General features: G+C 30.8%; 1 protein-coding gene across 2 annotated transcripts in view; it reads left to right on the forward strand.

The window, feature by feature from the left end:
• The window catches only part of Col4a1 (Collagen type IV alpha 1), a 48,214-nt gene that overhangs the window by 1,291 nt on the left and 29,906 nt on the right, over window positions 1–17,017 (forward strand). For both annotated transcript variants that reach the window (XM_075729505.1, XM_075729506.1), the window contains exons 2-10: window positions 13–64; window positions 4,055–4,321; window positions 4,397–4,486; window positions 4,546–4,635; window positions 4,715–4,804; window positions 8,649–9,111; window positions 9,303–9,491; window positions 9,576–9,668; window positions 10,905–11,153. In XM_075729505.1, the coding sequence (XP_075585620.1) occupies window positions 13–64; window positions 4,055–4,321; window positions 4,397–4,486; window positions 4,546–4,635; window positions 4,715–4,804; window positions 8,649–9,111; window positions 9,303–9,491; window positions 9,576–9,668; window positions 10,905–11,153 (1,583 nt within the window). The remainder of the gene's footprint in view (window positions 1–12; window positions 65–4,054; window positions 4,322–4,396; window positions 4,487–4,545; window positions 4,636–4,714; window positions 4,805–8,648; window positions 9,112–9,302; window positions 9,492–9,575; window positions 9,669–10,904; window positions 11,154–17,017) is intronic.

The raw sequence follows: 17,017 nt of genomic DNA on the forward strand, positions 1-17,017 counted from the left end.
ATTTTTTTTCAGGACCATACTAGCCATTTTAACAATAATAATCACTCGGCCTGTGCATTGTATTGTGAGTTTTTCAATTTTATTTTTATTTTTGTTTGTCTTCAAAATAGCAAAAATTTATCTCAAATTTTAAAACGTACATTCACAGAATGATTCGGTACGATTCAAAGAAATTTAAAAAAAAAATATCCGATTACAATCTATGTGTTTATCAATTTTTTTCATATAAATAGATTTATTATTTTCATAAAAATATCAACCAGTTAGGTTAATATGTCAAATGTTTTTTTTGTTCAACAATTTTTTTTTTACCATACATTTGAGACATTTTTTGTGTTTATTTTTTTTGTTTTTGATAAATTGATTTTCAAAATGACCTCGATGATTTCCCGGTTTGTTGTTGCTTTTGCCCAATTCATTACTACCAGCAAACCCAAACCAATGATATTATTATGCATTGATGACAATGACGGACATCTTACACCAATACATAGACACACACACACACACACACACACAAAACACAAACGATGATAATTGATATCATCGTTTGTCATTATTATTTTCATTCAAACAAATAAAGATTCATCATATGGACACACACACACACACAATCATTCGGCATTTTTTTTCCGCTTTTTTCAAAAAAATTTTCCGTTTTTCTTGTTCCTCGATTACAAACAAACAAGACGATAATCATCGTCATCATTATCATTAGTCTAGTGTGTGTGTGTGCATGTATTTAAATAATACCGAAAATATTCTTTCTTTATTTTTGTCCTTCATTTTCACAAAAAGAAAAAAAAATCCATTAAAAAGGCAATGTTGATTTTTTTTTGAACTTTCAAAAATAATAACAACAGTAGCAGCATCAAAATTTGAACTTTTATGACCCAACAGAATAATGTTGAGCGAATATTAGCCAGATTCTTCCAGAAATCCACATTGATGCACATGTTCATCATCATCATCATCATGATTTTCATGACTGATGCAATGTATTATGATGAAAACATAAACAAAACGAAAACACAAATTGAGATAGCCAAAAAAAAAAACGAACAAACGAAAGACCAACCAGTTGGTCGATTTATATACATCACATTATCATCATCATCATCATCAGATTTATAAATGAAAATGAAAACAAAAATTTGTCTTTAGCAAGCAAAACAAATAGTATAAACGAAATTTGAAATTTTCATTTACATTCATCATCATCATATAACTCTGTACTGTTTGCATCTTTATAATCTTTTTTCCTCTGTTGTTTTAAAAACAACAAACAAACAAACAAACAATGAATATTGTCCTATTCAGCATCTTAAACTTGTATATATAGAACTTTAGTATATACTGGATTATATGATGTTTGACTAAATTCAGCCAACAGCAGCAAAAATCTTGATTCTTTTTTTTGGCCAGTGAATTCTATTTTAATTCGTTGTTGTTGTTGTTGTTGTTGCTACTGTTAGATTCCGTTTCCACAAAACGTGTATGGGTGTATATTTTACGTTGTAAATATCTTTGAATGATTGGTGTTGACGTTCTTTTCGTCGTTTTTTGTTTTTACAAACAAGTCAACGCCATCGTCATGGTTTCTTGGATCGTGTGATATCAAATGATGATGATGATTATCAGTAACGAAAAAAAAACTGAATGAAAAATAGGAAAAAAAAGAAAAATTACATCACACGAATCATTTAACATTTTTTTTCCTGTTCACTATAAATACATCATCATTGCTGACAAGAATCTTTAATCTTCTGGTTAAGGTCCAACAACAAAACAACAAAACAAATTTCGTTCATTCATGATAAACATCAAACATATATCATGATCAATAAATGTAGACTAAATTCATTTTTTTTTTTCGTTTAAATTTCTTTCATTTATTGTCATTTAATGGTGCAATGCATATATGATCATCATCAGGAAACAAAACAATCCATTTTTCTTTCTTTCTCATCATCATCATTTTGTTGATGATCTCTATCTTTAATTTAGATTTTTGATTCGTTTTCCCTCAATTTTCTTTTACATGCATACATCTTTGATGTCGTCGATTTTGAAATATGATGATGATGATTTGCAAATGGGAAAAAATTTATCATTTTCAAATTGGTTACAAATGTATCCATTTTTTTCCGATCCCCTCTTTTTCATTTTTTATATATCTATATCTCTATCTTGTATAAATGATTAACACAATCGAATAATGAACAAGAAAAAAAACATTGAGTACCTTGTTAATGATTTTGTTGTCGTTGTTTTTTTTTGTATGTGTCTGTCAATTGATTTAATCGTTTGACAGACAGACGGGAAAAAAAATCTCTGAATGATAAATTCTTTATTTTCAAAAATGATGCATGAAAAAAAACATCAAAGTGTAGCATGAAAAAAAATGAAAAATTAATGATGAAAAATTACATTCATAACACAAACACATGACACGTAATAAATTCATTCATTGAACAAGAAATTGAATGCGAAGAAAATAAAATGAAAAGTTTTCCATTTCTTGCAATTGAAATTCATTGATAAAATTTTTTTTCCCCTTGAATAAACACCGATGATGATAGTGATCGAATTTTTTTTTTTTTTTTTGAAATTTGATTTTTTTTTTTTTCGGTTGGTTTGTTGGCCATTTCCAAGTTTATCAGAGTTTATTTTTCATTTATTCATTTCAGTACATCAATCTCCATATTTATTTTTCTCAAAAAAAAAAAAAAAATTTAGAATGAAAATGAGATATCCAATGGAGATATCCAGTGGAAATAAAATTTGATCAAAAAAAAACATGGCTCTTGTTTTTCATTTTCACTTTAATTCTCCCATGAATATTTTTTTTTTTGATTGAAACCAATGAAAACAACGATTATCATCATTAAACCAATGATAATCCAATATTAAAAAATCATGTCGATCAATCGATGTGTGTGTGTGTGTGAAACTGTCATATATTTTCAAATATATACAACGTTAAGGACATGGAAATGTTATTTGATTAGATTATTTGTTTTTTAGCATAGCATGTTGCCGACATTCAATGTTTATATGATGAGATCATAACCGTTGTTATTTTTTTATCACACACACACAAGAAAAATCAAAAAAATCTAATCAATCCAAATCAAATTCAATCAAAACCGGCAAAATATCGATATCAAATATTCGAATCAAATTTCCATTGAAATTGGTAACACATTTCTGAGGCAAAATCGATCGAATGAAAAAATAAAAAATCTGTTTAGGTTAGCAATAATTATTATTAGTCATAATAATAAAAATAATGAATGATGATGTTAATCGATCACTATATCGATGATGCGTTACGCACGAAACTCGTTCATCCATATCAAAAAAAGGATTGATTTCGGCTTTGAACAAAAAAAAAAAAAAAAAAGATTTCAAATTTCAATCATCCATATGAATTTCAATTTGAATTTCCGTATTTATAACCACATAAAATGAACGAGAATAAAGAACTTTTTTCCGGAATTTGATTCCAAAATTTTTCTGAAATTTCATCAACATTCGGGATCGAATTTTTTTTGTGAAAATGATAAAGACAAGAAACAGAATGATATTTTCTTTAAAAATAACCAACACATAATTTATATATATTTTGAATAAACATAACAAAACTAGCAACTAGACAAACACAAGTAAACGAAAGAAAATTCTGTCTTTTTAAAGAAAAAAAAATAAGTAAAGCAGCCAACTCAGCATGCCATGGATGAAATTGATGGATAAAATGTCTATTTTTTCCCCTCTCTCTTTATGTTGGCATTTAGTCATTTTCATTTCATTATTACTAATCTTTTTTTTCGAAGCAAAACGAAAAAAATTGGCTTCGACATTATAAACATCGATATGCACACATCCAAAATAAACAAAATAAACATTATTAAAGAGATTTCAGACAGTTTTTTTTGGTGTTTTGTGTGTTTATTTTTTCAAATATATTTCTTTTTATTATTCGTTTATATTTATTCCGTTTTCATAATTTTCTTTTCTCATTTTTTTTCTGGTTTCATTTACCAATTATAAGAATGATGATACGATTATATCCAGAGATATACAATTCACTGGTTATCCATCATATGGTTGGGATCCATCAAGAACATTGAATACTATTTGTGCGGAAAGAAGATGTGAACCAAGCCTACCCGGTTGTCGTTGTGATCCTACTAGTACGGATCCAATGATTATTTGCTGTTGCTGTAATCAATATCGAAATAATACACAACAACGTCTTTGTTCACAACGAGTATGTGTATTTGGTGATTGTAATTGTATTGGCGAAAAAGGATCCAGAGTAAGTGTTGTTAATTGTTGTTGAATTGTAAAATATTGACTTGACTTTACTTGAATCGGCAATTATTTATAATAGGGCCCACCTGGGATGCCCGGTCCTGTCGGTCCCGTGGGTTTAACCGGACATCCGGGCATGGAAGGCGCGCCCGGAGAACGTGGTCCAAAGGTAAAATTACAATCACGATTCTTAATAATCCTGATAATTAAAAGATCTGATTATAATAGGGTTCCAGAGGCCCAGAAGGGCCTAGAGGTCCAAAAGGCGATCGTGGTAAAATGGGAATGGCTGGTTTTCCTGGTATCCCAGGCTTGCCGGTAAATATTACTATTAAATCACTATTAGTAAATCATTTCAGATTTAACAAATGAATTATGAATCTGTATTTATTTCAAGGGCGTTCCCGGGGCTCAAGGACCCAGAGGTTACGCTGGTTTGGACGGATGCAACGGTACCGATGGAAAGCCTGGCTTGCCAGGCCGTCAGGTGAGAAGAACAAAGTTAATTTATTTATTAGATTTTTAAATTTCATATATAGAATTGAAATACATCTAGAAATATATATACATGTAACATTTAAAATTTAAATGATGATATTTTTGTTATGAAATTCCAAATATTTGAATACAACCGATAATTTAATTGTCGGAAAATTGATAAACACAAACAACAAACTTCAATTAATAACATTCTTTAAATCTCACAAACAAAATATAAAAGCAAAACACAGAACACGAAAAAATTATCTTTTGAGATCATTATGTTTTGAAGTGATTTCATGCTGAATAAAATATAAATTTTTATATACATATTCATAAATATACATATTCTCTTTTTATATCTATATGTTTAGAAATTGCTGATCCATAGTATATTTACTTATTAATTAACTAATTGATTTTCTTCCAGGTGTTGTTCCAAAATCAGAATCAGTAAATACAGTTAGATGTTTATCATTAAATCCCAAATATGTTTTGTTGGTTCATGCATTTTTGCAGACAAAATATTCACACTTGCTGCTATGTCTGGTCTTGATCAATATTAGCAATATATATTGAAGACAACCTTCTTTACATTTAGAATTTTTTGTCCAAAACACGAACATTTCTTGAAAAAAAATATTTTTGATTCATATGGATCATATAAACGATAAGCTTTATGATAATCAGAATATTCCATAAATGAAAATTTTTTTACTTGTCGGCAATTACAATTAGTAGTAAAAAATAGTAATTACTTGAATAGTAACGACTTACCAAGACTTGTGTTTGGAATTAAATTATAGATAAATGTTGCATTCAGCCACATTTCAACTGGTGCAACAACAACAACAACAACAATATTCTTGTCATTGTTGATAAACTTTGAATCATTCGTTCAGCTTTTCTATTTTGCTAATGACAATATGATTGTACTGATAGTTTCCTTCTTAATATTTTTTATTGGAAAACATCAAAGATATCAGACTTTCTCTTTAAAACATATGTTGATGTAACATGTCTTGAATAATCTTTGACAAATATCACATAACAAGTCGTTCTGTTTATCCATTGACTACCGCCATAGACAGAAAAAAGGTCTCAAAATTCATACAATTTGATTCCGTACTTTGCGGCTTTGTTTGGAATATATTGGCGGAAAAATAATCGACCACGCCAAAGAAGCAATGCTTCATCCAATGATAAATTTCGGCCTGGAGAATATATTTCTTGGATGTTAGTCACAATATGTTTTAGAATTTAACAAGCAAATGAATAAAATAAAAGAACAATTTCAAAAGTTTTTAATAGTAATAATCAATCACTTATAAATGGACGGCCTCTCTGATGATTTTCGTTTTGATCAATATTTTCAGTTTGATTTGGATCCACCGAATCTTCTATCATCATTTCTGGTTGATCTGAACTGACTTTATTATCAACTAAATCAACACTACTAACGTTTGCTAGATTATCAGTAATATCAATATTGTCGCTTTCCAATTTGAGATTTGAAATTTCGTTCCATTTAACTGATGATGATAAACAGATTTGTTTCGATATAGGATCATAACATCGATAAATCGTTTCTCCTTCATAGCCAACCAAAATAACAGATTTAGTTCGACCATTAAATTTGTTGTTATTTTTAATCAGCATTTCACCAGATGATCCAAATATTTTAAGATTGGAAACACTCCTGATGAATTCAATAATCTGTTCCGAGTATAAGCTGTTTGATTCAATGCTTCATCCCAGAGACGAAAGAGGCAAACTTTTACTCGATAATGAGGCAACAGAATGTTCAACCATTGTTCGTATGTTTCTCTCAGCTTTACCATTCTGTTGTGGAACACCAACAGTGGCAAACTGATGTATAATTCCATTGTCTTTAAAACTCCTCTGGCTTTTAGTTTACCATTAATTCTTCGAACTTGACTGAATGTTGCTTCTATATCTTCTGACCATGAAATCTCGTAGGATTTCTGCAACAAACTTTCAGTTGATTTACTCGAGCAACCTCTATGATATTGAATTAATTTATCCATCATTTGCTTGACTGAATCGCAACCAGAAATTTGATGAAAATTTGTCTCATCAACCGTTCTTACTATAAACGCCATGGCCATGAATTTACTTGGATCTTCAGAATCGTTGATGTTATTATCAATAACAAATTTCCACAATTTCTTTCCTTTCATGGTCAATTCTATTTCCATAGCCCATCGATGAAAATTGGAATCGTTTAATATAGTAATGTCAGGCAGTTCTTGCGCTACAGAGCCCATAACCTTTTAGAATTTAACAAGCAAATGAATAAAATAAAAGAACAATTTCAAAAGTTTTTTTTAATAGTAATAATCAATCACTTATAAATTCATATTTATACCAATAATGATGACGTGGTATATTCATATAATTGAATTAATTCGTTTCAACAATTCAACAATATGTTCAACAACATTTTTGATTTTACGTATTCTCTGGGATGTATTATCCGTATTATCATAAAATGTCAAACAACTTAGTAATGTTGTTTCGAATCGATTCCGGCTGATGAATCGGCCGAAAAATGGATGATTGTATAGAAAGTTTGTCGCCCAATAATGCTTCAAAGATGGCATTTTTATGTTACCCATCATGATACACACTGCTATGAATTTTTTTTTATTTCTTGGGCATCAGTATCTTTCCACATATATTTGCGTTTTGATCGTTGAACTTTAGCTTTGTAATTCGTCCAATTAACAATTTTTTCAACTAAAACATTATTGAAAATTAATGAAAATGCCTCGAATGGTGTAATATCTGGTGACAAATTTCGTTTAAGACCTTCACTTCCATTGAAATCAAATATTTCGGGCATTTTCAACGTCCAACCAATCGTCATCAGCATTCGCAACTTTATCTTCATTTGTTGATTCATCTATTTCGGTAGATTCTCCATCATTTTCTGTCATATCATCGCTTTCTGATATATCACTTTCTTTCATAGAATTCATTTACAGAGTTGTTACGAGTTGATTCATCAGTAGATATTCTATCGATGTTTTGTTCAATTTCAATTATTTGTTTTGTTTTTTGTTTTTTTTTGATTCTGGTGCTGTTCTTTTACTATTGCCACTTCTTAAATACATTTTTACGATTAAATTTGAACAATATTATTGATGATGGTAGAATGTAAATTGTAATATTTGAAAAATAACACTAAATGAATTGAAAGTTGGTTTATGAAATGACATTTGTTTACGAAACAAAGATAATTCGAACGTCTAAAGATAATTCGAACCTCCAAAGATTCGAATCATTCAAATTTGAATTTAAAAAAGTAAAACAAAAAAAATACAACCGGGTGTGTGTGTGTAGATAAAATGAATTAATAAGAATATAAAAAACTTTGAAACCGATCATATTTTCACTAAACATTCTTTGAAATAAATCTCTAATTTCCAAATAGAAGGTGATGTGAATTCTCCATCCATTTCGTCGATAAATTGATAACTAGTGTTTATCTATCCATAATCGTAGAAGATCAACACAAATCACCTGAATAATTGATCCTCTACATTTTGAATATCGCATATTTAATCGTTGGCCAAATTAATATTCTATAAATCTTAAATCTTCTTCTTCTACTAGTCTATGTCGCTTTCCACTGTAAACTGCAATTTTACACTCGCCAAGCGCTTGCACTGTGTATTAACTTGGCATTTAATGCGGCGAAAGAAAACATTATAAAAATAAAACAGAACAAAATAAAGCAGTTAATTTATTGTAGATTTTTAAATTTCAAATTATTTCTATTGTTATATAATAAAAATATAATTAAATATATTCATTCACAACATCAGGGACATTCCGGCCCGAAAGGTGAAACCGGGCCTATTGGCCCGAAAGGAGACAAAGGTGAACCGGCAATTTCAACGTCGGATAAAGGCCAAAAAGGTGAACCTGGACGAGATGGCGCGAATGGGTTTCCTGGCCCTTTGGGATTTGAAGGTCCGAAAGGAGAAAGAGGCCTTCCTGGCTTACCTGGATCTAAAGGAGATAAAGGTGATATGGGTCCGAAGGGCCCCATCGGCAAAGTAGGTGTTTGCATCGAAGGCGTCAAAGGCGAACGTGGTGAAAAAGGCGATAAAGTAGTTTGCTACACAAAATCTGACCCATCTATTGGACCACCTGGTACTGAAGTTATCACTGTCAAAGGTCCTCCTGGTGAAAAAGGTGACAAAGGGGAAGTGGGACCAAGAGGGGATCGCGGTTTTGATGGCGAACCAGGAAGAATTGGCATGCCCGGTCAAGTTGGTGATAAAGGTGTGTTGAAAATATTGTTAAATAACGATATCTATGAATTATTATATTGGCATTGTATGATTTTGCCTAGCTAAAATGACACGTGTTTCAAACTTTGATTTTGGTGTTAAAAATTTATTATTGATTTTCATGATTTATTAATAAAAACCATTTTTCTAAACGTAATTTTGTTATCGTTCATCCTCAACAAGGTGACAAAGGGGCACAAGGATTCATCGGAAGTCGTGGAAAAGAAGGTTTACCTGGTCTCCCTGGTTTAAATGGATACAAGGGGGATAGGGGGGAAAATGGCTTCAATGGTTTACCTGGAATTAAAGGAAACAAAGGAGAAATGGGACCAATGGGCTGGCCTGGTGAAAAAGGGATACAAGGCCCGCAAGGTAAATACATGCACACACACACATACAATATTATGACGATTTTTTGATCACACATTAATCTTTTAATGAACACACACATACAAGGTCTACCTGGTGGTTCGCAAGGCCGACCAGGTCCCCCGGGACCGGCCGGTCCCAAGGGGAATATTGGCCTGCCTGGGTTACAAGGATTACAAGGTATATATTTTTTTTGAATTTTTTATTTCTCACTTGTCATGTAAATTTTGTGGTGAATTCTGTTGAAATAGTATTGTAGTAAAAATAGTATATTGGCTCATGTATAAATATGACCAGCTGATGTGTCACCTGTTTGATGCAAAAGCTAAAACAATTTAAAAAAGCTACATTATACAGGGTCCGCTTTGCTTAATATGGCACAATGTCTTAAAAAAATCATATTAACTTGCCTAAATTGTGCAATAGCTTTTAATTCAAAAATTTATTCAATTCAAGATCCGAATTATGAACTTCAATTCAACAATTAGATTATGATGATGATAATTATGACTACGTCATTTCTGAAATACCCATTATTGACAATCAAACATCTGATTTTAATATATTATTAATTTAAATCCCGATTTTAATTCTTCTACAAATGAAACGTCAAACCATGCATCATCATTCTTCTATTTCCAATAATGATTTATCTGATTCTAATTCAATCAATGAAAAGAAATGTCAAGCTCAAAGTCAAATTTAAAGCTCGATTAGCTCGGTTCGGAGGTTTAAGCAACAAGACGCCGATATTAATGCCTGTTTGTGTTGGATCATCGGTTACATGTGATAAACTAAAGATCAAGATGTATTCATTACTGTTCCCAATGCTCTAAAAACAATTGGTTTCATATGGTTTCAATGCATCAACGCGCAAAGCTAAAACAATTTAAAAAAAGCATTATCAAAGCTACATCATACAGAGTCCTCTTTTTTAGAAATTTTCCGCCGACAGATGGCGCTTAAAGCATTCCCTACTGTTGGATGTACATATACACAAACACTAATTGGCTTACTCTTTTATATAAAGTATGATGATGTCCTCTTCTTAATTCATTATTGGTGGATTTAAATGATAAATCAACAGCTGCCGATGTAAACCTCAAGTACATCATCGAACAAATTAACGTGGGTCTGATAAAACTAAAATTTATATCGACAAAAGAGCAGCTTGCTGATCCTCTAACCAAAATCGTAATATTCGAGATCATGATAAAGAACTTTGGTTTAATTCAACTTTTAATTAATTTGTTTTTTAAATTATCTGTTTGCTTTGTCTGTGAATGTTTTTTTCCAAACTAAACAAAAAAAATTATCAATGTTGAAATAGTATTGGCTCATGTATAAATATATGACCAGCATCATTTATAAATGAGCCAATACTGAATATATTTTTATTTATTCAACTAATTTCAGGTATGAAAGGTGAAATGGGACCCAGAGGACCACCAGGGCCCCCTGGTGGTCAAGGAATCAATGGATTACCTGGTAGGGAAGGGCCAATGGGGCAAAAAGGCCAAAAAGGCGAAGCCGGATATCCGGGAAAAGATGGAATGGACGGTCCAGCCGGTTTACCAGGTTTAACTGGGAGCAAAGGCGAACCAGGAATGAAAGGCGATCGTGGATTGAGCATACCCGGACCAAAAGGACTCGACGGCATGAAAGGTATTGAAACTATTCAAAATTATCAAGTTTATTACAAGTTTTTCAAGTATATATTAAGAGATAAATATTTTTGGTCAGTTGTTTGAGGGAATTGATCAGTTAGCGATAAATAATGTAGGGTCAGTAATTAAAAGGAATTGTCAGTAAATAAACAAAAATATCAGTAAATGAGTTGAATATGGTCAGTTTAGCAATCACAAAAAAGTGATTGCCTGTGTCTACTTTATTACTTACGTAAAAACTTGTCGCGATAACGATGGGATTATTGATCAAGTACCATGTCAAACTAACATTCGATACTTTATTTTCTGGCATCATCAACACTTATTTTATTTTGTTTTTTACTTTGACAATTGAATTCATTTTTCAAACTATGAAACGTATTGGAAAGGAAATTTGTGAAGAAAATGATACTCGATTGACTTTAGAACAAGAATGAATTTATTGATTAATCAAATTAATCGAATTCGAAAGTGAAAAAAGAACGTTGTGTTTTTGTAAACTCGTGTATGTGAATTGGATGGGTGTGTCTCGAAAGCGAGTGAGTGTGTGAGTGGTTCTATTAAATTTGAAATTCGCGGTTTCGTTCATTTAGAACGTATCTGGCCCGAAAATTAAGCTGCACGTATTAAGCAATCTTTGTCTAAATATTTTACTGTTGAACAATATGAATCTGATGATGATGAAAATGATGATCCAACAATTGGCAAAGTGTTGCCGATGAAACGTAAACTATGAAAATCTGCATTTTATGACTACATCTTTCGATATTAATCTATATATATCAAAATAGACAATAATAACACATATAATTTTCACAAATAAAATACCGTACTTTATCATTAATTCAAATTTCGCTTTTATAATAATTTGAAATTCATAATTTGTTTTGATTCAATTGCCGGATGTACAAATGCCACATTACCATTTGGTAATATGTCATTTGTTGTGATCATGATAGGATGTTTTTACATCTACTAAAATTCCCATTTCGATGTTTACAGATGTTTAATTGATCATCAATTTCCATCTTCGGCATTGTTATGATTTTCATAAAATCAAACAATATCCTGACATCTCCCTCCTAAAACTCCTTTTCGGCTATAGCGAGGGCACTAGGAAAATTTCGTAGTTTTGTTGTCTCAATATGACTTTCAACTGCTGGATGTCGTTTGATTTTCTTCTTATAATAATAAAATAGGTATCCAGCCAAGATTCCAATGATTATCAACGTTATTGTTATTGAATAAATCAACAAAATTACTGATGAATTTTCTTCAGACGTAGTCGACCCATTATTTTCAAGCAACATCTCCAAGTCCTTTGATGAACTTTTATATTTTTGATTTTTGCCAAGAATAAAATTATTCAGAATTTCATTTTCATACACTTTGATTTTGAGCGTTCCGAATTTCCTTTGGTACTCAGCTTGATGTTTGTAAATGTTGAAATTAATTATAATTAATTTATATTTATTGTAATTTAAAAGAACCAAAATAAAGAAAGAAAATACAAGATGAGTGATACACAAATGTAAAGAGACGAGATGATCATCGTGTTGTGTGTAGAGCAGAAAACAATCAACTAACTACATGTATAAATGTGTCGTTTATATATGTGAGCAATGTGTATGTATGATGAATTTATTTAAAGTTTAAGTTGCTCCAATTTGAAATTGTTGTCGAGGTGATAATTTGTATATACTTGATTTTTACATTTCGTTGTTACATTGAATATAGTTATTGTTGTTTGGTTGTAACAATAAGCATACAAAAATTCATCGTTATAATGTATCTGAATTTCGTCAGGGTCTGTTTCATCAACCAATCCAATTGGTTGACATGAAGTTTGTTTCCAGTATTTTTGTGTAAATGTTCCACTTTCGTCACATGTTTCAGGTTGATTAATAAAGAAACTTTGTGATTCTTGATGTGGGGCGATATTTAATTCTTTCACACAATCTTTAGCCAAATTAAAGATCATGTATTTTGGACCACCATATTCGTATTTACAGATATTACTATCTTCTTTTTTGAAGATGATAAACGGCTATGCTCTAAAGATGTCCATGTTCTTATAATTGTTGGGTGTCAATAATTGATCTTTTACTATTTCACACCCCATATATTCCCACTGTTTGTAGTTTTTGGTGCTGTTAAATAAATATGGAAATAAGAATATAATTTCATTTGCAATTTTCCGACGTTTTCCTTCAACGAAAAACTTGAACAAATTTTCATTTGTCATTTGCAGCCGATTGTCAATTGCACTAAAAATTTGCATTACCTTCACAGTATTCATTACATCTTTCTTTAGAAGATTCTGTTGTTTTGTCAATTCTTCTATGACCTTTATCACCTTATTCTCTCTTGTTGTTGTAATGTGATGGTTAATAACTTTGAATTTTTCAAACTGGTTTCTGTCAATTTCTTCATTCGTTTGCTATTTATCCAATTCGATGCAAATCCCATTACGGATTGTCTAACATGTAGAATTTTTCCCCAATTATCATAAGCCAATTTTATCCCTTTCACAATAATATCAATTTGTCGTTTAGGTCTTGGCTCTAAAACATTGCGTATCAAGTCCAAATCATTGGCTTCTTTGCAATATTGTCCAATTGGTTGAAGAATTTTTTGTTGATAAATTTTGTTACATTCATTGACAGTTTTCATTGTTATTGTTTCGTTAATCACTCATGCATGGACTTATTAATTTGATTAAATAGAGGCGATTTTCATACCCCTTCATAATTGAATGTTCAGTTTTCTCCCAAATTATCGGATCTGATGTTGGAATTTTAATACTTGAAGAAAACACCATATACCAATTAAAGCCATTAGCATCATAAATGGAAAGACATATCCAAACAACGCTTTCTTTTTCAAACCATCATCCATCCTCTTTGGTTTTATCTTTGAAACATGAACTGCTTCAAGTCGTCCATTTCTAATCACTTCAACAACTGCTTGTCCTTTTACCTTCTGAACAGGATACGGACCTTCATAGCATGGATCTAATTTCTTCCTATTCAAAGGATTACCCTTCGAAATGTAGATCTCATCTCCTCGTTTAAGATCGAGCGACGTACGACCAAAATCATATGCCAATTTTTGTTTGTGATGAGCATCTTTAGAATTTTCCAATGCTATTTCCCGAGCTTGTTCAACATCTTCATCATCAAACAATTCATCAGGATCATATCCTGTAAGAAGATATAGAGGTGAATATTTTGTAGTCGAATGTATGGTTCGATTATATTAATCACAGCTTGTTCTGCCAAAACTGACCATGCTTTGGTTTGATTTGTTTTTGTTTCATATATCTTTTGTCTTATACGATCACACAGAGTTTTGTTAACTCTTTCAACCAAACCGTTACTCGATGGGTGATCTTTAGGTGTAAAGATGATTTTAATGTTATTTTTCTTCAAGAATTCTTTAAGCTAAGTATCTATCAATTTTGGATTTGCCAAATTTTGAATTTTTTTTTGATTAAATTGATGAAATCTTTGGCAGTTTGCATTTTTGAAGTTATGCTCCAAACAAATCTTGAAAATCCATCAATAGCAAGACGTAAATACTTTTTTGTATATCCATAATTTGCGAAACCTCCTACCGTATCAATATGAATGATTTCAAATGGGTGTGTTGCGGGATCAATCCAACCCATATGACCAAATCGGTAGCAATTATTTTTCGTTTTCAGACAAGTTTCACATGTTTCAACCAACGTTTTTATCAAATTTGTTACATTAGGTGTATAAAATTTTCTTGAAAAATGTTCAAATAATTAATGACGACCAATATGTCCGAATTGAATATGAATTTTTTTCAATTCTTTTTTTGCAATTTCATTTGGGATGAACAATTGTTTGTAATTTTTCTTCGAACGATAGATAATGTCATCCTTTACGTAACATTTATTCAGATCTTTCACGTTGTATTCTTTTTGCATTTACCGAATTTTTTGTCCATCATGCAACATTTTAGAAAACAAAACAGTTGGTACCGAAGTTATTTCTTTCAATTCATTCACCGGATGTCGTGACAAAAAATCAGCGTCATGATTTTCAATACCCGGTCTATATTCAATTTTGAATTGATACTGGCTCAATCTTAGAGACCAATTGAATAATCGTGTTTGTGGTTTTTTTGTTTTATCGAAACCTTCAAGTGGTTTATGATCTGTTATAACCACAAATTGTCGTCCAACCAACTCATAATGCCAATGTTCAATCGCTTCCAAAACCGCAAGACATTCCATTTCAGAAGCTGAATATCTTGTCTGATACGGTAATAATTTTTTTGAGAAATAACCAACAGGATATTCTTCATTGTTTTCATACACCTGTTTTAACACAGCACCAATATCATGTTTACTTGCATCAGTATAAATCTTTATTGGACGTTTTGGATCAAAAATTTTTAATGTTGGTTCACTAGCCAATACCTTTTTTAATTCTTCAAATTCTTTTTGATGAACTTTGGTCCATTCCCATTTCACATTTTTTTTCAACAAATTGGTCAAATTGTATGTTGCATTCACACGATTAGGAATAAATTTGTGATAATAATGAATTTGACCAAAAAAACCGCTCAATTCAGGAGGATTTGCATTCAATATCGCTGAAATATTAATCATTGTTCGATATTTTATGTCCTAAATAAATAACTGATTTTTGACCGAATTGACATTTCGATAATTTCAATTTTATATTTTCTTTTTCCATGGCTTTGAAGAATAATTTCAAGTGTTTGAGATTTCACCAATTGAGACTTTTGTATGACAAATATGTGTTGTTTTAGTTTGCGCACCAATAGTTTCAATAATTTCAACATAATTTTTAATTGGAATATTCAATATTTCACACATTTTTGGTGTTATAATATTAATGTTAGATCCGGTATCCAATATAAATTTTTGTTTTCGACCATTAACCATCCCATTAACCGTTATCGGCAACAATAAATTTTTAATATCTTTATTGATTTTCTTATCTTTAAATGCCATTAAACTTTGTTTTTCAAAACCATGCAAACCAATTGTTGATTCACTATCACTATCATTTGCTGATTCTGATCCTTCCGGTGTTGTCACCAAATAATTTTGTCTTGGCACAACAGCCAATCGATTTTGATTTTTTTGATTTTGGACATTTTGGATATATGTTAACATTGGTTTTGTTTGTTGATTCAACTTTGATGTTGATTGTTTTGTTGTTTGATTGAACTCATGTTTCACACCAACATTACAAAAAAAATACATGATGTTTATTTTTACAATTTAAACATCGTCTAGGGCTAAAACAAAATTTTGCTTTATGACCAAATTCAAAACAATTTAAACACAAATTATTTGTCAGAATGATCTCTTTCTTCATTTGCGGTGGTATTTTCGAATAACAATCCATAGTTGAATGTGTCGATCTAGAGCAGATATAACAATATTTTTTCACTTTCTCGTGATAATTTTTCTTTTTTGAATTGTTATAAGCATTTGAATCATTACTTGGTTCTTCTTTTTGAAATTCTTTTAAAATGCGTTCTTGCATTTCAAATTCGTCATAAAAATGATCTTTCAAAGTTTTCTGTGTTAAAGGGTCTAGTTTTTCAAGAATTATTTTGATTTTCATTTCATTGGATATACCACTTTTATCCAATAAATTCACTAATGGTTCGAAGAAATTCTGAAATTCCAGGAATTCTCCTGAAAATTGCTTTATATATTCAAGCTGTTTAAATATCGATTCCACAAAATTAACTGTATTTCTTCCTTCGGGATTAGCGGTTGATGTTGATTGTCCCGAATTTGTTGAACCAATATTTTTCTCATTTATTTGCTTCTCCAATTTATTAACAAAA

Source organism: Dermatophagoides farinae, chromosome 3 (assembly GCF_024713945.1).
Source record: "Dermatophagoides farinae isolate YC_2012a chromosome 3, ASM2471394v1, whole genome shotgun sequence".
NCBI classification, from domain to species: Eukaryota; Metazoa; Arthropoda; class Arachnida; order Sarcoptiformes; family Pyroglyphidae; genus Dermatophagoides; species Dermatophagoides farinae.